Here is a 13649-nt window from a genome sequence, read left to right as displayed (position 1 = left end):
TTCCACATCGCTGGCATCCTGTGGGAGTTGATGTGGTGAAGTGGGTTCTAAAACTGTCCATAGAGGAGTTAAGCAACACACTGAAGCTCTACCAGCTCCTGGGTTCCTCTTCTGTCAGCAACACTGACCTGAGGCAGAGGTGACGCAGACATACATGTTTCCATACAGTAGACAAACGCTTACTGAAGCAATTCTCTGTCCTGATTCATTATGTCGGGTTCTATTTCCAACACGTCCCATGATGTAACCGCTGCAGTATTTTAAATAAACTGTCCATGCCTGGTAATATATTGTTTTTTTTAGGGTGCCTATTGTCATCAGGCTGAGGACTACAGCAGGATACTAACCATGTCGGTTAAAGCGGCTCCTTTTTACTGTTTTACTGATACAGTTAATTAATTGGAATTGTCCACGACACAATAAACTCAGAAACTAAACTAATGATGAAACTCTTTCCAATTCTGTGACCATTTGTATCTGAATTTACAGCTAATTATGTGTTTGGTTTATGGAGATTTGGATGATTCTGATCCCAAACTGGTCGTTTCCTGGATCAAAAATGAGAAATAGTCAAACTGAGATTTGTTAATCAACTTAATCACTTTTTTCTTTTCTCAGTGTTTAACTTTAGCTACTGTTTCATAGAAATTATTGCAGATCATTTGTACACTAACATTAACAAACAAGAAAAGCACTTGGAGAGCGCAGACCTCCACCAAGACAGATCTGCCCCCCCCCAAAATCATCACTAAAATTTGATCATTTCTTCCTAGTGCCAGTATCAACATTTCCTGAAAATTTCATGAAAATCCATCCATAACTTTTTGAGTTATCTTGCCAACAGACAAACAAACACGCAAACACACACACATGCATGCAAACACACAAAACAAAATGATCACAATACTTCCTGGTGGAGGTAACAACTGACTTCCAGTACAACACAGATTCCAATACAAACTACAGGTAAGTACAGGTGAATGTTACATATTGACCCTTTAATCCAGTGGTTTCCAACCTTTTTTGGCTCCTGACCCCGTTTTAACATCACAAATTTCTGTTTTGTTTTGTTTTTTTATTTACAAACAAGTAACATTTGACAATTGAAGAACAACCAAGGTGCAAACAGACATTCACATAACGCAACTGTTACAAATATAAGACAATACAGCACACTTGTTAACAAACCTAGACAGACAACAGAGAAAACAGACAACAGATTTAGATATTTGTTGATGAATCAAAGGGGGGGGGGGTAATGGAAAATGGGTAAAGGAGGAGAAAGGCACGAGTAGTGAGTATATAGTGTGTCTGTGTGTGTGCGGTTGTGTGCGTGTGTATGCAAGGAGTTTATCTTTTGTGTGAAAATGGAAGTGGGCTCAAGGAGAGAGAGAGAGAAAAAAATAAATTAAGGGGGGGGGGGGGGGGGGTTCACTCCAGAACCCACTAAATTTTAAGGCACAGAAGGGCATTGATGTATGAGCTATGTGTAGTTTGAGATGAATTTCAGACAAAGAGGATATGAAAGGTCACACAAGGAACATCACAAATTCCTGGTGACCCCAGACATTCAAAACAGAGACATTTTTCTCTTAGATGTCGTAGCGGGGTCAGGCGGGCGAGGAAATCTGTCCATTCTCTGTTTGGTCCAGTTTTCTGGCTGTGACTGTGTCCGTTCAGGTTGAAGCGCAGTAACACCCGTGGTCACATGATCAACATATGCCCTCTCAGATATTATATCCTGCATTTTATTTGAACTGGATTTTTATCAGGAAAAGTGTGTGGTGTTTGAATTATAATTAAATATATACTGAATCATTAAAAAAAATATTTTTTTATTAGTACATTTTTTAAAAAATCAATTACCAGAAATTTGAAGCGACCCCACGTGAGGTCACAACCCCAAGGTTGAAAAACACTGCTTTAATCATTAGCTATTTTTTATTTATTTATTTATTTATTTATTTCCTTTTTTTTATTTTTCAGTGCCTATACTTTTTATTGCTTCCCCTGCCCCTGCTGTAATGCTTTTATGTTTTATGTAAAGCAGTTTTAATTGTCTTGTACACAAAATGTGCTATAGAAATAAACCTGCCTATTATTATTATTATTATTATTATTATTATTATTATTATTATTATTATTATTATTATTTTATCCTATTGTTTTTATTTGGTACTTGGTATTGGTTTATTGTTCTTATTTTCATTGTTTTTTATTGTACAGTTTTTATGTCTTTTTAATCTATTCTTGTATTTTATTCTTTTATTTTGGTTTTATTTATTTTGTGTACAGCACTTTGGTCCACTGTGGTTGTTTTAAAGTGCTTTACAAATAAAGTTGGATCGGATTAGCTAAATAATGGCAATTATATTGGCAATGCTGTTAAAATAACCCTGTAAGCTCAGCAAACATAAAACAGATAAAAGATTTCCAGATGATTTTCTGTTTCAAAGCTACGGTTCATTGTTCATGACTTGATTTAATTTACCCATCACAAGTAAATAAACTCCAATGTGTAAAATTCCCTTTAAAGATTTTACAGCTTTCTGCCTGAGAATAAGGACATTATTCATCAATTCATACATCAAACAGACAATGAATAACAGATTTTAAGTTTTTAATTTTAATGTCAATTAAAATCCAACATGTATTGTACTCAGACTTTTGTCAACAAAAGTTGGGAATGCATACCACAGGTTTTAGAATATTTACAAACATATTCACAATGAGTACATGGGGTTAAACTATTACCCCTGAGAGTATATATCTTACACAATAATGGAATACAAAAAACATAACTAACAATATAAAGAGAATATAAAATACTGCAAATATATAAAAGTAATTATATTTTACACTTCATACTTAAATTGCATTTTAAAAATTGGCTTGCATACAGTATCCCAGATGTGCAATTGATTTTGAAACTTTTAGTACAAATAAAAATCCATATTTGAATCATTTTGCTTTTCTCAGACGCTTTATCTCACATTATTTACATCTTTACTCAACGCCTGCATAAAAACATTCAGCAGAAACAGTCCTGTTTTGGCAAGTGAAGCATGAAAATAGTTGAAAAGTTGCTGAATATAAACTGAATCTGCAGGAAACGGCTACATGAATGATGACTAATGAGGGTATTTTTTGCTTTACAGAGGATTTGTCATGTTGATGCATGTGTTCTCAAAGGTCAAGTGATAAACGAAAGTGCTGTGCTCTTTGGGCCAGTTCCTTTGCGAATTCCTGAGCCTCGTACACAGCTTGCCTGTCCGGGAAGTGCAGCGCTGCCTTCTTGGTGGCCACAGCCAGCTGCTTCAGGAGAGCACACAGGTGGCTGCTCTTAGACAGAAGACTCTGGCTGGACCCTCCACGTTGGGCCTCCCTGCACAGGGTGTCCACCAGCCTCTGGCCCACCATGATCACCAGCTTGCTTTGGGAGATGAACTTCTCCGGCGGCTGTCCGTCCTGAAGGCTGCCCACAAACCCTCCGATGGCCTTCTGCAGAGCGCCGAAGTACAGTCTGCAGTGTTCGGACAAGGAGGAAGCACGAGGTTCATCCGTTCCACCAGAGGATTCAGATGAATGACACTTTGTTTCACCCTGTGCAGTGGAGAAACAGAAAAAACAATGTCACAATGACCGTGTGTCACAGCTGGGGAGTTAATTTCCTGCCGAAACGTAACAAATAAACAAATGTGTGACAAAGAGCCAACCATTCACTAACAGAGGATGGTAAACCCTATAACGCCAAACGTATCATATTTGATCCATGAGTTTTGAAGCTCTCTACATGATCAGTGTGATATTTTTTGTCTTGAAAAACCTAATGTATACAATTAGATACATGCAATACACAGATAATCCAGCAGGGGGAGGAGTTCATTCACCAGAGGCCTTACCAGTGACACAAGACTGTCATTAATGAGGAAGGAGGAAGAACTGGGACCATTTAGAAAAGGAATTAAGAATTTGTTAGACATGTTTGTGTTATATGTTTTTGTTTGTTCAAAAATAATAATATTTGAGCATTGAGACCTGATGGATCAAATATGATACAAAAGTGAAACTCATACATGGAAATTGATATTTGAAAAAAAAAAAAAAAAAAAGGGGTTGTTCAGAAGGACCAATAAAGGTTCCAGTTTCAAAGAACTGGAATTTTCTGCCAATGATTTAATGGTTCAGGCTTTACAGGGTTAATAAAGTACTACCAACAAACTAAACAATATACAACAATATAGTTTTAATTCACCACTTTTTAAATTACAACAAATCTTTGAGGCAGCGGTGTTCTGCCAAAAATAGCATAAGAATGGATCTTTTTAGGATTATTTTCAGATATTTGAAAGATCAAATGATGACAGAGCTGATTTCAGGTAGCCTGGTCATCCATCTTTCTTTATCAATGAGAAATCCATCTGGAATCACGGGGCTTGAATCCAAATATGAAGGCGGGACTAACAGGTGCTGACTAAACCAATCACAGATAAGACGGATGTGACGTAATTGTGTGACAAGCAGATCCTTAATGCCACTAAACTTCAGCATGGTTCCATCATGGCGTGCGGTGGAGGTGGTCGAGTAGAAACTTTAATGAATGATTACTGTCGCTTTTGTCTGAGAAACTTGAGAATAAGGGTGTAATCTGTAATTCAACCTTTATTTTTGAATCAAGTAAACAACCGACAACAGTTGGAAAGAGATTTGTGGACTTGCAACTGACTTTGGCTCGCAACAAAAAGAAGTCGCTGCTTATGATGCATTTCGAAACACCCGCCCTGCCCAGATTTGTGATTAGTCGGTATAGAATACAGGGTGGGGAAGCAAAATTTACAATATTTTGAGGCAGGGATTGAAAGACAGTGTATGACCAATTAGTTTATTGAAAGTCATGAGAATTTATTTGCCACAAGAAAATTGACATAATAGAAAATGTTTTTATTCTATGTGTCCTCCTTCTTTCTCAATAACTGCCTTCACACGCTTCCTGAAACTTGCGCAAGTGTTCCTCAAATATTTGGGTGACAACTTCTCCCATTCTTCTTTAATAGTATCTTCCAGACTTTCTCATAATAGTTTTGCTCATGGTCATTCTCTTCTTTACATTATAAACAGTCTTTATGGACACTCCAACTATTTTTGAAATCTCCTTTGGTGTGACGAGTGCATTCAGCAAATCACACACTCTTTGACGTTTGCTTTCCTGATTACTCATATGGGCAAAAGTTTCTGAAAAGGTATGGATAATAGTGTTAGCTATGATTATGACATCAATATATGTTTGGTTTCAAAACAATTGACGTAGTGCCTGCTGAGAAAAAACAACTAAATGTTCGTTGTAAATTTTGCTTCCCCACCCTGTAGATGGTGCATATTTTACAGCAACCGGCCTGATTCCAGACTGTTTTATCAGTACTGAATACACTGAGAAAACCGGATGGATGGGCATGTTAGATTTCAGCAGAACATCAGCAGATATTAAACTGACTTGAAGTATCAGCTGTTGTTGTAAGACATTTGTGGGAAAATCATCAAAACAGATCCATTAAAATTTTGTCAAAGGTTACATAATTTTGGTTTTCTTTGCTTATTTTTGATACTTGCCAAACAATCTGTACTTCTTTCACATGCATGATGTGTTGTGAAACATGCATCACACTATGCCAGTGACTGTAGGTTATTTGTAAAACATATTTTGTTTAATATGAGATCCCCTCCATGTGCACATTAAAAATTGATATGCATTTCAGATTTCCAGGCAGTTTTTGTTCTACTAAGTTCATAAATTAGACACACTTACCTGTGCGATGTTAGATGCTGGTGCAGCATTTTCTTTTGGTTCCTTCTGCACTTCCTCTTGTTGCTTTTCAAAATCAGTTTTTGTCTGAAAAAAAACAAAACAAAAAAATCACAACTTTATTATGACATGTTTTTTCTTAAAACAAACACTTATGAGTGAGGTTTAGTCAGTGATGATGCCTCAGAGGATCAGAGCCTTCACCTGTAGCTCCACGTAGTCATTGTCATCGTCCTCCTCGTCTCCTTCATGCTCAGTTCTCTCTGGACTTTTCTGTATTTCTGGCTGCCTTGTGGTGTTTAAAGGCTCTGGCTCTTTCTGTGGGGCCCTGAACAGAAGCTTTCCGTTGGCATTGATAATTGACACGAGGCGTTTCACATCCTCTGGCACAGTGCGTGCCACCATAACGAAGCGCTCTAGCTGGTCAGGCGTTTGGACTTGTCCTGAGTCCTGACATAAAGTGTTGAGAGGCCAACCTGCCACATTCAGCGCACTCACTGTCTGCTGAAGGATCACACCTGAGTCCTCTACGATGGAAAGCTGCTTATAGAGTCTGGTCTGCAGGTTGGTGTCGGTCAAACGACGGGCGTTTCCCTTAACGTCCAAAGCAAAGTTCAGAAAGGACGTCAAAGCGCAAGCAATTTCCCCCGCTGCTTGTTTGATCTCCTCGAGGTGTTTCTCCAAATGTTCTTTGCTCCTCCAGTGGCTGCTGACGAACTCCATGAGCCGGGGCACGGCTTTGCAAACAGCTTCCTTCAGATCCAGAAGTCTGCGACTGGCCTCATCCTGCCGTAGAGTCACTTCTCGCAAAGGTTCTGGAGAAGACGAGCTCAGGGGCAGCGAGTCGCACGAGCTGGTGGACGAACTCGATGCCGTGCTGATCCGTTGACTTTCAACTGCAGAGAGACGCATCGTTCGGCTTCGCTCATCGTCCTCATATGCGAATGACTCTTGACTTCCTGGTCGGTCACGTAAAGATGTGTAGGCAAGGAAGTTTCTTATTCGATACAGACGTGCGCTGGTGTGTTCATGGGCATTACTGGAATCCACCCTGCACTCCAGTGGAATATGATCATTAGGGGTGTCACTGACAACTCTGGTTAGGGGTTCCTCATGGGGTGGAACATCATACACCAACTCCTCCTCTGTAACCTCTTGAGTTGGAGGCCTGTCATAAATCGGGATCCTCGGCAAAAGTTTGGGAGGACTTGGGGTGTCAAGGGAGCTGGGCTTTGGTATATCATAAAGCGAAGGGGATGGACAGGTGGTTTGGATGGGTCGGGTTGGCATAGTGTCATAGAGCTTCCTGCAGACAGTCTTGGATGGAATGCCCTCCTGGAAACTTTGAGGGGGGCTTTGTTTGTCAGGACTCACTGGCACATCGTAGATCCACTCATGTTTGCGAGGGCTGGGTAGCGTCCTGAATCCACTGATCATTTTATTCTGGGCTTCAGTGGCCGAGGGAACAGGGATGTCATAGTTTGGGTCCTGGGGCAACGTTGGTGGAACTGCATAAACCTGTGTGATGACAAAGTTATCAATACTACAGCTGTCCTAATTATATGAATTCTGTCTGAAAGTGTACATCATAATCCAGAAGCTGACGCAGTTTAGAAGACTTGATATTTACCCAATGTAAAATATTGAACAATACTATTATGAACATCATACATCACATACAGAACACTGAATAATAAGAAAGAAAGCCTACAAATAAAGTGAGCTTCTAGTTTCCTTGCTTCGTTAATCCCCCCACTGACTAAATGTCTGAAACTTACATAAGCGTCTCCTGGACTGCTGCACCTTAAACTCTCCAGAGAGTCAAATCGTTTCTCCAGCTCCGAGATTGGAACAAGTGAGTGTTTTCGGACCGAATGTTGTGGAGTAGCTGACACCTGCAATAAGAACATTACAGGAACTGTGAGGTCTGGATGCCAACTCTGTTAATTGGCTCTAAATGACCTTAACCTTAAAAATGGATGCAGAAGTTGTATTAAATACTGTCTGTTGAAGCTTACGGTGAAAAGAGAGGTTCTTCTTGCTTGACTTGGAACGTCGTAAACTTCCCCTTTTGGGCTGTATGCTGAGCCGAACGGTAAAGCCTGCAAACCACAGACAGGTTGTAATATCGGTTTTCGACAGGCAACACTTGCACCCCTTTGATCAAAGCTGCATCTACCTCCTTGACCTCTGCTTCAACGCATTTATGGGGACAGTGTTCTCTCTGAAGCTCACTGAGAACGCCGGAGGACCCCATTATGCATGTACCTACTTTGCCAATTAACACAGCTTTATAATGGAAACCATGCTGCTCATTGAGTTTTAGGCTACTGGCTAATGGCAGTGGCTACTACAGAAGGGAACAGGACTCCCATGGAGCAGGAGAGGAAATGTCAAACATATGGGTATATTACTCCCCGCTTTTTGCCGCACAGGCACCCCTACAGACACTTGTGTTTCTCTGGGGTCCCTGGAGAAACCAGGCTGCTGTTTGCAGTTAAAAGTGTCTGAAGTCTGTGTCTGTTTGTCTTTTACAGGCCTATAAAGAACCGGTGCTGCATGCCTGTCCCAAAGGAGAGGCCCCTGGTCCCCATCTGTAAGCTCTTTAGCCAGCAGGGGTTTCTTAGCGTTGCATTTCTGCAGCAGTGTACCTCTGTAATCATGAGAGTTAACACTTCCCAAGGAAGACGACCAGCTTTGACCTCAGAAACACACAGACGAACATCCATCATACACGTAGAAAAAACTAATTGTACCTTATTTCCTTCTGGTCCTTCTGGGCTGTGTTTAAGTCCTGAGGAGATGGGACTTCTCGATGCAGACAAAGGAGTGGATGGGACCTTATAGATCATGTCCATTCGTTCATAAGCCGGGCTGCCTTGAGGGCGGGGCACACTTGGGATCTGATAGATATTTTGCTGGCTGTCGTCATTCTGAGCATCAGATAATTTAGGTTTGTCTCTGGGCTGGTTTAAGGGGCCTGCAGTGGGTACTGTCTGTGGTAAGAGCTTCAGTCGGTTTGCAGGAGCCAGGCCATGGCGTCCGTACAGAGAACACATCCACCAGCCGCTGGTACCGGCCACGTTCTGATCCATCACTATGACGATGTCTCCTTTTCTGAAGGCCAGCTCATCTGCACACTCTGCAGTGTTGTCATACAAAGCCTTGGCAAGAGCGTTCTGAAATACAGAACAGAAGAAGAGATTAGAGTAAAACATAACGTAGGTAGGCATTCAATTAGTCACTTTTTCATTGACCCTAAAATTGTGCGAATATAACTTGTGCATAAAAATTCGCCTAATGAAAAAATCCCAATTTCGCCAAAACTCATTTTTGTGCTGGCAAGAGGTAGTTTTTCGGGCATAGCGCAATTGGTATATCACGCAAAACTGCAATGGAAAGACCTTTTTCTGCAACTAGAGTCACGTGAACAAAAAAGACTGGATGTTGACGGACGTTACAACAAAAGAAGAAGAGTTTTAAAAGAAACATGTCATGGTATGTGTGGACACACCAGGAAACTGAATCATTTTTTAATTTAGTAAGAGATAGAGGGGTAACATATGTAATATAGGGGTAATATATATAATAATAATGAATATATCTGTAAATCCACACCATATTTACATTCATCGTCATGTTTATGGAATGACTTCTCGTGTCATCTCACGATAATAAATAAACAAATCATCACATTTGTGATTGAATGGAAAAACTGACATTACGCACTTCTGTTTTTTCGACATTTAGTAAATATCGGTAAAGTTTTACATAGACGTCCAGTGGAAAAGCGACTGTTGTTTATAAAGACGCTGTTAACATTAGATAATATAGTAATGATACAATAATATGCATTAAGTGACTATTAAAATGACCCCTGTTGACATTTGTTAATAGTTTACATACTAGTAGTAAACAGTTTATGAATATATATGTCATGAAGTAACAGCTAAGTCATTTCATTTCATGCAAATTGTGTACAATTCCTACAATTAAAAAATGTATTAATAAAGTTGTCAACATAGTAAACACGAACACCATTAGTACAAACTTATTACAGACATTATTATAGATTATTTAACTGTTCATTACCTGTTAGTTAATGTATATTATGACACTGTCTTTTTGTAAAGTGTCAAATTTCTTAAAATGGCACTTCAGACTTAATGTCATCATTTCCTCTTAATAAGTGTTGCTACATTTTTCATCATCATTTTAAAAATGCTTTTGTGTCACTGATTAAAATTAAAACCTTACAGCTGTTTCCTGGCAAAGTCACATTTCTATTATTCATAGATTGTGAAAGAAAAACATTAAGTGGAGCTGTTTGTTATGAGTGATGTCTTCCTTCAGTCTGTAATTTCACTTCCTATTTGTGCTTCCTACAGAGAGATAAATCGTCAACTTTTTTCAAAGCTTCCTCTTGCATGGCTATCTCATCACTACAAACACAGCACAGTGAATTTAGGCCAATGCAGCCTCTGAAAAGAACTCCCATTTGTAGTGCAACTGTTTTGTTTTTTTTTTCTTCTTTTTAAATGAAACAAAAGAAAATGCAGAGAATGTAAAACTATTGCAGCTACTGAGTGATGTCTACAGTATGATATGTAACCTTTTCTTGTATTGTATTTTATTTATTTTATTTTATAGGGACCATGCATATTTATGAACATTGCTGTGTAAAAAATACACCCATGTAAATATGCCAGAATTAGTAAAAATTACGACTTTTCAGGTGACAGAAACAAGACATAAAAGAGCCAACAGTAGGACATCACTTGTTTGGTATAAATTTAAAAAATTAAAAATACAAATAATGATGACATGGGCATCATCAAAACAAACAAACTAGGAAAGCACTGGGAGAGCGCAGACCTCCGCCAAGGCAGATCAGATCAGACCCCCACCACCACCACCAAAATTGAAAATTTCATCAAAATCCATCTATAACTTTTTGAGTTATCTTGCTAACAGACAAACAAACAACCCCCCCCGTAAAATAGAGGCAGTGGTAAAGTCTTATTTGTCTCATTTGTTATAGTTGAAGACTCACTGGGTCACAGGAGATGGAAGCCATTAAAGAAATGTTCATTATTCCAATAATATTTATCTAAAATACAAAAAGCTACACCCCCCCGATCACCACCAAAATTTAATCATTTCTTCTTTGTGCCAGTATCAACATTTCCTGAAAATTTCATCAAAATTCATCCACAAATTTTTGAGTTATCTTGCTAACAGACAAACAAACAAACAGACAGACAGACAGACAGACAAACCCCATGAAAACATAACATAGGTAATAACTAGAAAAGCACTCGGAGAGCGCAGACCTCTGCCAAGGTAGATCAGTGCCCCCCCCCCATCCCAAACACACCCCAATCACCACCAAAATTTAATCATTTGTTCCTTATGCCATTCATTATTGTGCCAGTATCAACATTTCCTGAAAATTTCATCCAAATCCGTCCATAACTTTTTGAGTTATCTTGCCAACAGACAAACAAACAAATAGACAAACCCCAATTGAAAGCATCACATAGGTAACAATAAGCAAAATAAACAAAAAACAAATAGACATAGTATGATCACAGGGGCATTAGCTGATACATTCACCGTCTTCCTTCACACTTGTATGATTATAAAGCCTGTGAAATGTTTTGAGTCACTGTTTCATGTCCGTTTGCCAGTATGAGCAAATAACCACATGTGAAAACCACAAACACTAACGCAAACACTTCAGTTCAGTGTCAGCTCCTGTGGTGTAGAAACAAACCATGAATAATGAAACATGCCTTTAAACCAAAACCACCGGGCAGAGCTGAGTTCACAGTAAACGCCCTGTGGTTTAGTCCCATCTGTCACTGCACACAAAGAAAATGCATATATACATGAACAAATACACAGGTGTCTCTTCAACCTCACAGTGTAAATATTTAAATTACTGATGGCTGAACAAATGTGTGTTATAACATGAACAACACAGGTTTTATAAGCATGTCCACCTGTTAAAAAAAAAAAACAGCACTCATTTACTGTTTGAACAACTGGCTTATTACATCCTATAGTTACAGACAGTTGTTTAGGTATACCTTTTTTTTTTTTTTTTCTTTCCAGTTCTCTTTTTATTGGTATTTTCATATTTATTCACATTGCAATTTACCATTCTCATCCATTCATCTGAAAATTACAGTTTAATCTCACATCGATACTTCTGTGACTCCACTAACAATACAAATTAGGATGATTGGTCCTCTCTCTTCAATATCTTTTTACTCATTTATTACTTATTTATTTATTTTGAACATGCAAAGAAACAAAATAAAACAAAATGAAGCAAATTAAGACAAAAACAGAATAACATTTAAATGAACAGAATCTATTTTCAAGTACATACAAGTCTGAATTTTGCATGGTCGAAATCAAAGATGGAATTTTTACAATACAAAATTAAGAACTAAACTCCCTAGAACAGGAATACTGGGGTGCACATTTGTGAGATTTAAAATAAATAAATAAATAAATAAATAAATAAAATAGAAAACATCGATACGAAAGGGTTTAAAAGGGGAAAAAAATGGGTGAAATGGACATAAGAGATGGTCTTAGATAAACGATGGTCTAACTGGTGTGACAGACCTACTCCATCTTTCCCATCTTTTCAAAAACAAACCTTGTTGTCGTCTTATTGCAAAAGTAATTCTATCCATCTTAAAAATGTCATAAATGATGTCAATACACTGTAAGTTTTTCTAGTTTTAGCCATTTCCTTGTTATGGCTTTTCCTACAAGTTGTTTAGGAATATCTAGAGGTTGAAACAAAGCTGTATTTTTATATTTAAGGCGACATGTCCTGTAATGTACTAGTTCAAGCTTTAACCCATAGACCCAAACAACCACCGGTGACTAAAAGCATCTACTGATCTAAACTGTTTAATACCTGTTGATCCACTAATCCTATCAATACATGGGAATAATTGGTGTAAAATACAGTTCTTCATCTTTTCACAGTCATCAGATATGACCCATTTGGACGTCCAGAGACTCCATAGTTACCGTGGATACACCATCATCTTCTCCAACATCGATTCACCAGTCAAACCCATGGAGTTGGATCAATGACAGTGGGTGGACACACTAGGTTTATGTTCAGTTAATTATGTATTTTAGTGAAAAAGTCACTTTTTCTCCAGTTTTCTGTTTTTATTATGATAACCCTCAACTTTAATCTGAGTTTTTACGAACATCTACATGATCAGTGAATGAAATATAGGAAAATACCTGATTAACACTGAAAAAACACAAAATACAGAGGATAATATTAGAATAAATGGTGATAAATTACTCAAGAAAAGTCAAATGTGGAGAAAATACTATTTTGGAACTGCCACAAAAGAAGCCTACAAAAGCATATCATCAATGCAGTACTTTATAAGTTAAACTGAGATTTGATACGTTTTCTACTTTATTGCACCTAGTTACAGAGTACATTTCACTGCGTATTCTACTATGTATAACTGTGCATGTGACAAATTATCTTATCTCATTTTACCTTACCTTATCTTATTTTACTTTACCTTACCTTACTTTACTTTACCTTACCTTACTTTACTTTACTTGACTTTACTTTACCTTACCTTACTTTATTTTACTTTACCTTACCTTACTTTACTTTACCTTACTTTATCTTACCTTACCTTACTTTACCTTACCTTACCTTACCTTACCTTACCTTACCTTACCTTACCTTACCTTACCTTACTTAACTTTACTTTACCTTACCTTACTTTGCCTTACCTTACCTTACCTTACCTTACCTTACCTTACCTTACCTTACCTTACCTTACCT

The 13649-nt window shown here is 38.1% G+C and overlaps 1 protein-coding gene across 1 annotated transcript in view; it reads right to left on the bottom strand.

Annotated features, from left to right (window-relative positions):
* Positions 1-3143: 3143 nt before the first annotated feature.
* cass4 (Cas scaffold protein family member 4) overlaps positions 3144-13649 on the bottom strand; it is a 34198-nt gene continuing 23692 nt past the window's right edge. Inside the window, exons 2-7 of the mRNA XM_030133764.1 lie at positions 8557-8979; positions 7819-7902; positions 7579-7695; positions 6005-7318; positions 5804-5887; positions 3144-3603 (exon numbers count right to left, since the gene is read on the bottom strand). Of these exons, the coding sequence (XP_029989624.1) occupies positions 3187-3603; positions 5804-5887; positions 6005-7318; positions 7579-7695; positions 7819-7902; positions 8557-8979 (2439 nt within the window). The 3' untranslated portion in view covers positions 3144-3186. The remainder of the gene's footprint in view (positions 3604-5803; positions 5888-6004; positions 7319-7578; positions 7696-7818; positions 7903-8556; positions 8980-13649) is intronic.

Source organism: Sphaeramia orbicularis, chromosome 5 (assembly GCF_902148855.1).
Source record: "Sphaeramia orbicularis chromosome 5, fSphaOr1.1, whole genome shotgun sequence".
NCBI lineage: Eukaryota > Metazoa > Chordata > Actinopteri > Kurtiformes > Apogonidae > Sphaeramia > Sphaeramia orbicularis.
The sequence above is the reverse complement of the archived record's forward strand: the minus strand, read 5'-3'. Positions and strand labels throughout refer to the sequence as shown.